This window comes from Sinocyclocheilus rhinocerous, unplaced genomic scaffold (genome assembly GCF_001515625.1).
Source record: "Sinocyclocheilus rhinocerous isolate Xijiao unplaced genomic scaffold, SAMN03320098_v1.1 scaffold1431, whole genome shotgun sequence".
NCBI classification, from domain to species: Eukaryota; Metazoa; Chordata; class Actinopteri; order Cypriniformes; family Cyprinidae; genus Sinocyclocheilus; species Sinocyclocheilus rhinocerous.
The window spans coordinates 96,497-104,925 of NW_015637532.1; the positions used below are offsets into that span (position 1 = coordinate 96,497).

An 8,429-nucleotide genomic window follows, 5' to 3' on the forward strand; every position below is an offset into this window, starting at 1 on the left:
AAAAAGCACATTTTGATAAAAGAGAAAAGTTGGGAGGTTGAATCAAAGCATATCTCAGTAGCTTAGTACATGTAAGATTCATAAATAAATTAAGACACAAATGTAGTTTCATTTGTCTGAGCACAAGGTTTTATTTTAGTCCCACTTCTCAAGAATCAGTGATTTGCTAGTTATATAGCTGATTATAGTTCGGGGAACAGACACAGTCTCTATAGTATGATCTCTAGGTGAAAGAGACTGTGTAAAAACAGAAAAGTCCTGAGTAAACAGGAAAAATTGAGATGTGATTGAAGTTTGTGTCTCTCAAGCATCAGGCATCAGCACCTTTATTAATACTTGTTTGGTATTCATTAATTATGAGAAATATACTCACTTCAGATGGTAAATGCAGTGTATAAGAGGTTTTGGTGAGAGCGCGGGTGCAGCTCCACATTATCTGAACGAACTAACGAGAATATTCAGTACGACACTGAACATCATGACATAATCTGTAACCTGTTAGTTCTTCAGTATCTTCAGTGTGTTTGATTCTGCAGGGTTCTGGATCTCTCTTTAATAAACTCAGTCTTTGCAGATTTCAGCTCTTCCTGATGATTAGATGCTCGTCTTCACTTGTGAACTGATGGGAATATTACAGCATTTATTGGTGAAGGTGTGATTGTTGTGGGAGGAGCTTCACTGAACCTGCATTTCTGTGTGGAAGAAGCAGATTTGCCTAAATCAACAAAAAAATCAGTTTACTTATTATTTTTTACATAGCAGTGGCGTAACTTTGCTTTGAAAAGTGGTGGGGACACCGCGCAACTCGTTTTGCTAGTTTTTTTATTTAATAACCTAATTTACTTGGGGACTGGGTTTAGAGTTGGAAAAACTTAATTTTCACTTTTCAAAAATACATCGATGTACACATGCATCACAAATCTGTCTATAAACATCCGAATAACCAAAATAAAAATATTCACAACATCTAGGGTCATCATACCAATCAAAATACGCAAGATAAATATGGCGAACTTACCATTTCATAGTCAGCTCAGCTGCAGCTATTCATTAATTCCACAGTTTTTGTGTGTATTAAGATTAATTCTACATCTAATTGCTTTCATAATTTCTCTTAATACCAGAACTTGCTAACTTGCAGGTGTGATGCCGAACATGGAAGAATGAACATTACGTCATTAAGTCTGACAACTACAACGCCCACAAAAATTTTCCTCATCCAGTCAATTAATTTAACCAATCATGAACTACGCAAAACTTTGTGTAAAACATGAATGAAAGTTTATTCGTGTTTAAATTGTTTTAACTATCTTATAAATAATGAAAGAAATGAAAGTGTGCAACGATTCTTTTTTTTCTTAAGTTTTTTTAAGCCCCATTTTACCTCCCCCACCCCACATGTAAAGGCTAGTTAACGGTAAATATAAATGCTAAAACCCTAAACAAAATGTCAAAGAGAAAGTGTGGAACTGGAAGTGACATAAGAAGTTTTTTAGTAAAGCAGCCACGCACAGTAAGTATCTTTGCTTAACACTAAACATATTATATTTAATTAAACATACGTGAATATGGGCATAATGTAGCTAATCATGTTTTTGGCGGCCACTGAAGCACTGTGATTTAATACAAAACTGAATGAATGTACTACGGACTTAAAGACATGTATAATTTTTTATATATAATTTTATAATTGTTATAATTTTGAAAATCCCAGTCATAACATAGAATTGGGATGTTGTTTAAAAGTGCTGTAATTGTCATTCAGCCTTCAATGATGGACAAATGACAATATATTGCTTATGTTTGCAAATGTAAACATTTAGATCCTGGGTTGAACTTGTCAATTTTGTCCCAGAATCATACAGATGTGCCTACTGACAAAGAACAAGAACAGGGAGCAGAAAATGTAGAGGTAAGACTAAAATACAGTACTAACATTGTTGACTACAATTACAATACATAATTTAAATAAAATGTATAAATAAAATTCATGTTGCAGTACATATTTTTTTATATTTTTATTATAATACACATTTTACATAGTTCATATGAATTAAAATAATATTAAAAGTATTTACACAACTCCAAACGAAGATCATTCACATAATTGTTTATAATTTGTCATGCATAAATTAAATTCATATCGCATATTACCGTATAACTTTTTTTTTTAAAGCTATAGAAAATTATATAACACTCAACTATTTAACATACAACAACTATTTACAAAATAGGCATTCATCATTGCTTATATAAAATTGCTAAAAGTTAATTTGAACTATTTTCAGAGGCAGGCAGCTGATAGCTTGGGAGAGGCAGGGCAAAACTTGACTGTGGAGATCACAGAGCCGCAGCAATCAATCCAGCCAACTCCTTCAATAGAGTCAGGAAAGCAGGCACCTGAAAAATACCCAACAACTGAACCATTTCAGCCTGATTCTAAACGCATTGAAGTTCAGAAGTTGACAAACAAAACTCTTAGATTTCAGGACAGCTGGTTCAAAAGCTTCCCATGGCTGCACTACTGCTCTGAACTTAAAGGAGTACTGTGTTTTTATTGCATTAATGCCTTCTCCAAACAGACGTCCGCATTGGCCAAAAATGCAGAGCAAGCATTCATTGCTCAAGGCTTCCGTAACTGGAAACATGGTCCACAAGCCTTTGAGAAGCATACGAACAGCAAAGCACACAACATTGCAGTGAACACATTCATACACTCAGAAAGGTCGATAAAAGTGCAACTGTCCAACATTTCAAAAACAGCACAAGAGGAGGCAAGTTTAAATTTGTTAAAGGTAGTGATTGCTATTAAATACCTGACCCAACAAGGCTTGCCTCTGAGGGGACACAACCAAGAGGAAGGACATTTCCACCAGCTTCTCCTCTTCATGACAGAGAGTGTTCCTTGTCTGGCAAGCTGGCTCAAACGAAATCACTGCTACACAAGCCCTGTGATTCAAAATTAAATAATGAATTTATTGAGCAACAGCATAATTCGCAAAATTGCACAGGAAATTGCTGCTTTACCAGTCGTGCAATATTCAATAATAATGGATGGGACGCAGGACATCAGTGGTGTTGAGAAAGTGTCTATCTGCATACATTATGTTAACACAGACCTGGAACCAAGAGAGGAGTTTGTTGGCCTTTATGAAGCTTCTTCCACAACTGGTGAGCAAATAGGCAAGATTGCTTCTGATGTCCTCCTCCGTCTAAACCTTCCCTTTTCCAGTCTGCGTGGTCAAACCTACGATGGAGCAGCCAACATGTCTGGGCAACCGCTTGCTACCTTTGTTCATTGTGGCCCCCACTGTGTGAACTTGGTCACACAAGCAGCCTGTTCAGCCGCACCAATAATTCGGGATTCTCTGCAATGGATCCATGAGCTGGGCTGTTTATTTGGCCAGTCAGGCAAATTTAAAACAATTTTTAAGTCTGTGGCAAAATCTACATCTGGCTGCTATACAACACTGAAACCCTTGTGTCCAACTAGATGGACAGTGCGTACACCAGCCATCAATTCTGTCCTCACCCAATATGAAGCTGTCTTGACAGCACTGGAGAAAATGGCATCATCCAGCACACATGACACTGCCTCCAAAGCCAATGGCCTTCGTGAGCGTTTCCAGAAAGGAAACACTGTCCTTGGACTGCTGTTGACACAGGACATCATGATAGGCCTTGAAGGCCTGAACACCTCACTGCAAGGGAGAGAAGCAACAGTCGGAGGCATGCTAAGTGCAGTTGAGTGTGTCAAAAATGGCTTTCAGAACAAAAGATCAGATGTAAGTTTCAGAGAGCTCTACATACAGGCATCTGAGGTGGTAACATCACTGGACCTTGAGGCAATAACAGTACCACATTTAAGAAGGCCTTCTACAAGACATGCTGGCCCAGCTCAGCCCTACATTCCGACTACAGCTGAGGAGTACTATCGTGTGCAGTTCTTCCTAGTTCTTGATACAGTGATGACACAGCTGACACATCGATTTGAACAGGAGGGTCTGCGCAACATTGTCATGCTTGAAAATGTCCTAATCTCTGGACAAGTCAACGACATTGTTGAACTGTACCCAGAGCTGGAATCCCAGTCCCTAAAGGTGCAGATGGCCATGTTTCGTGCAAATTATAAATACCAAAGTTGTACAGAAGTGGTCAATATTTTGAAGAACATGGTACCTGAGGTCCGTAGACTCTTCAAGCAAGTGGAGACTCTGGTCCTCTTACTTATCTAGCGTAGCGTTAGTTCTGGCAGGTCACGTTAGAAGCTCTCATCAGCTGACTCTCAGCTGATCCCCATCAACCTATGGGAATACGACATCTATCTAAGCATTCATATATAAGGTCCCTCAGTATTATCAGCAGTTTTCGCATTGCTCAATAGCTAATTACCCTTCTCCATCCCCAACTCCTCCTCTGTCAGTCGGGATTCAGCCTTCTGATTCTCCCTTGAATCAGACTTATTCTAAAATGTGTACATAACATTATTGAACTTTAACAATATCTGCAATATATTTATGCTGGTTCTGTTCTGTTTACCCTGGGGGGTTATTGCTGCTCTCCCTGCTCTCATCCATGCTAGGCTGAAGGGATGCGCAGGGAGTTCTTGCCCAGAACAGAACCATACCGCCAATCCAAACTGTATGCTAATTGTCAATCATCTTTGACGATAGTGGTCCTGACAGAAATGCCCTATAAACAATTGATATTATGGGGGAGGGGTCAAGCAACGCAAGCAATGCACAAACTGTGCATAAGAGTTATGCCGGTGAACGTCAGTCAATTCACTATAGAGAAAGTGAAAGTAAAAAAAAGTATTTATAATTTTAATTATAGGCCTATACTTCATTGTATAAATAAATAGCCCTGTTTAAAAAAAAAATATTTTTAAAAGCATCTTCAATGAGGAGTAAGCTAATAGCCTAAATTTTAATTATCCTCACAGCGCATCATGCGGTGATGCGCTATGAAATTATTGCGGGGCAATAATTTCATGTAATTTAATAATAAAAGTAACCTAATAATAATAATAATAGGCCTAATAATAAGAAGAATGTAACAGGCCTACATCAATTGGAAATGCTAAATCCTCTTAATATTGCCAATTTTTGATGCTTTTGACAATATCTCTGGCTATCATCGACACATGATACGACGCATCTCAGCACGGGGAGGTTATCGCGGGGCCCCCCTGCAGTGTGTGCCCTGCGTGCCTGTCCACTATGCCACTGTGTGGAAATAGTTGTATAAATTGTCGCCACTTTATCTATTGTAAAAAATTGTTAGAATTTACCATGTTTTCCTGCCAGTTGGCATTTAGAGTGACTGACACTTGATGGTAAAAAAAAGACTAAATAGATAGTGTAAAAAAAAGAAAGTAAAACAATGAAAAAAGAAAAAAAAATCCCTACTTTCTCTCTTTTCTATGTGCGTTCGTAAATTGTATTAATTTTGTAAGTGTCATATTTGGCAGTTGGCATTAGAAGTTATATTACTAATAACAGTGGCATATGAGAAGTTTAATAGCACAGAAAAAAAATTAAATTTGCCTTTTTCGAAGCTGCTGTATATAAAAAACACAAGGTGGCTGATTTTGCATGCTATTTAGATAGCTGAAGACGTTCATTACTTTCACTCAATTTAATTATTTTTTTTGCACCCCCTCTGAACTGTTAAGCCCCTCCTTAGCACCCCCGACAAAAAAAATCCTGGAGCCGCCACTGGGAACGTGTGGGAGCGTGATAATATGTCGTGGCCACGAGATCATTTTGTCGAGATAATTGTATGGAGATGATGACATCCAGGAATTGGGGCAGACATTGCCATACTTACAAATAACAAGGTCACATTTGATTTTACTAAAAATAAACAAAACATAACGGAAATTCAGTATATGTGTCACGAATCTGGTCTATGAACTTCAATTCACTCACCACCAGAGGTCAGCCTTCCATTACATTGACTCTCGCACTACACAGTCAAGTCAAGTATCAGCTGATTTGCCAGAGCCTCGACATGTCTCAGCTGATCATCCAGAGTCACGTCACATCACAGCTGATCATCCAGAGTCACGTCACATCACAGCTGATCATCCAGAGTCACGTCACATCACAGTTGATCATCCAGAGTCACATCACATCACAGCTGGTCATCCAGAGGTTACTTCCTGTCTCCTGCACCCAGAAGTCCGAGGTCAGTTCGTCTGTATCCCAGACTGGCATCCAGCGTGGAGGACCCACTGCTGGTGTCGGCGATGGAGACCGTCTGTGAATATTCGTCCTGTCCTGACACGGCTATGAAGGCCGTCTATGAACTCTGACTGTCCTGTCTCGGCTAAGGAGACCGTCTGTGAACTCTCTGCCTGTCCTGTCACGGCTATGGAGGCCATCTCTATGTCACGAATCCGGTCTATGAACTTAAATTCACTCACCACCAGAGGTCACCCTTCCATTACATTGACTCTCGCACTACACAAACTGTTGCATGTCATCCCGACTCTACTGTCTGTTCCGATCCCACTGTCAATACCAATTTAGTACTGTCAATCTATGAACATGTTATTTGCCCCATTAGTCCAGTCACGATCCCAGAAACCTTACCTGAACTCCCTGTAGGCTCTAGTAGCCTTGTCACAGCCCAAAAATCCTCCTTTGAACTCTTAGCTCTGTCTGTCATGAACTCAAGGACTATAAATGCACGTGTCTGTCTCTTTAACTCTGTCACTGCCGTAGAGAACATTGATGAACTTCTTGTGTTCGCTGCCTTGGCCCCTGAAACCATGAATGCACTGCCTGCATTGGCTGTCTCTGTTTTCCCTAGGCCCCAGTCTCTGCCATGGGTCCCGGCTCTGCCATGGTGGTCTTCTGCTCCACCATGGTGGTCTGCTGTCTGGCTCTGGTGGTCTTCTGCTCCACCGTGGTGGTCTGCTGTCTGGCCTGTTTGCCAATGTTTGATTTATGCCTGTTTCTGACCACGTCTCCAGAATAAAGCTTTGCACATGGATCCGCACGTCTCACGTCTCGTCAGCCCCGTAACAATGTGTGTTATTTGCTATTAATCATTTCATGGGACTATGACTAGTGTAGTTGTCATATCAGACACAGTTAACAATGACATTTTACACATTTGTGACTCTGATGAGAGCAGTCTCAGTACTATGATACGGTCTAAATCCTGACTGGAAATCCTCAGAGATACCATTTCTCACCAAGAAGGAACATAGCTGAGAGGATACTGCCTTTTCTAGTATTTTTGACAGAAAAGGGAGATTTGAGATCCGTTTGTAATTAACTAGTTGTGTAATTAACTAGTTGTGTTTTTTTAATGAGAGGCTTAATAACAGCCAGTTTGAAGGTTTTAGGGACATATCCTAAAGACATTGATGAATTAATAATATTCAGAAGAGGATCTATGACTAGTATCGATAACTAGTATCTAGTATCGATCTTGTAAGTAAAGAAGCGATACGATATGATATTTGCAGATACCTCAAAAAATTCTGATACGAATTTGATACGATTCAATTCTGGAGTATACCAATCGATTTATCGATGTTTGATATTATTTTAAACAACCATCTACATTTTTATTAACTCACAAATGCAACCAAAATATATAGCATGAACATTTATCTGAAATTTCCACATCCTGTACCTCAGTTGGGACATTCACAACAAAAAATAGGCCTACACTTTTATTTAAATAATAAAGAAAAATAAATAATTGGAAAAAAAAAAAAATCAAGTCACACATGAGATCAGTAATCTTATGACATTACAACAGTCAAGAAAGTCTTTCAGGCGTCTGTGCTTAAACGTGCAATGTGTAATATAGTGTAAATCCTCATTAGGAAACAACAAAAACAAGGTACTCCAGTTGTAGAAAAATTAATGAATGTAGAAAAATAAATGTTAATTTTTTAGCTTTTTTTGGCTGCTACTATGGGCTCAGTGCTAAGAATCTTTTCTACAAATAACCAAATTACAAGCAATAGCAGAAAATAAATAAAATATAACAAAGACACAAATTAAAGGGGTCCTATTATGCTCTTTTACAAAGTCTTGATTTTGTTTTGGGGGTGTACTAGAACAGGCTCTCATACTAGGTTGTTCAAAAAACACATTATTTTTCACATATTTTACATTATTACAACACCTCTCTCCCCAGTCTGACATGAACGGCTCGAATAGTTCCTGTATCAAATGAAGGCCCGCCTTCTGAAATACGAAATGTGCTGTGATTGGTTAGCTGGGCCAGTGTGTGTTGTGATTGGCAGCACTCGGCGCCTGGTCGGGAAATGTCATGCCCCTTACCATAGCTGCTAGCTTCAGTGTAAATATAGCCTCAAAATCAAATCAAATCAAATATTGCCTCAAAATCAAATCAATTTGAGCGCGATTTAAACCTGGATGATCGTAACTACTCTAAGT

General features: G+C 39.0%; 1 protein-coding gene across 1 annotated transcript; it reads left to right on the top strand.

Annotated features, from left to right (window-relative positions):
• Positions 1-859: 859 nt before the first annotated feature.
• On the top strand, positions 860-4,235 carry LOC107748922 (zinc finger MYM-type protein 1-like). Its single transcript, XM_016563928.1, has 2 exons — positions 860-1,912; positions 2,289-4,235. The coding sequence occupies exon 2, from the start codon at positions 2,970-2,972 to the stop codon at positions 4,233-4,235; it is 1,266 nt and encodes a 421-aa protein (XP_016419414.1). The 5' UTR covers positions 860-1,912; positions 2,289-2,969.
• The last annotated feature ends 4,194 nt before the right edge of the window (positions 4,236-8,429 follow it).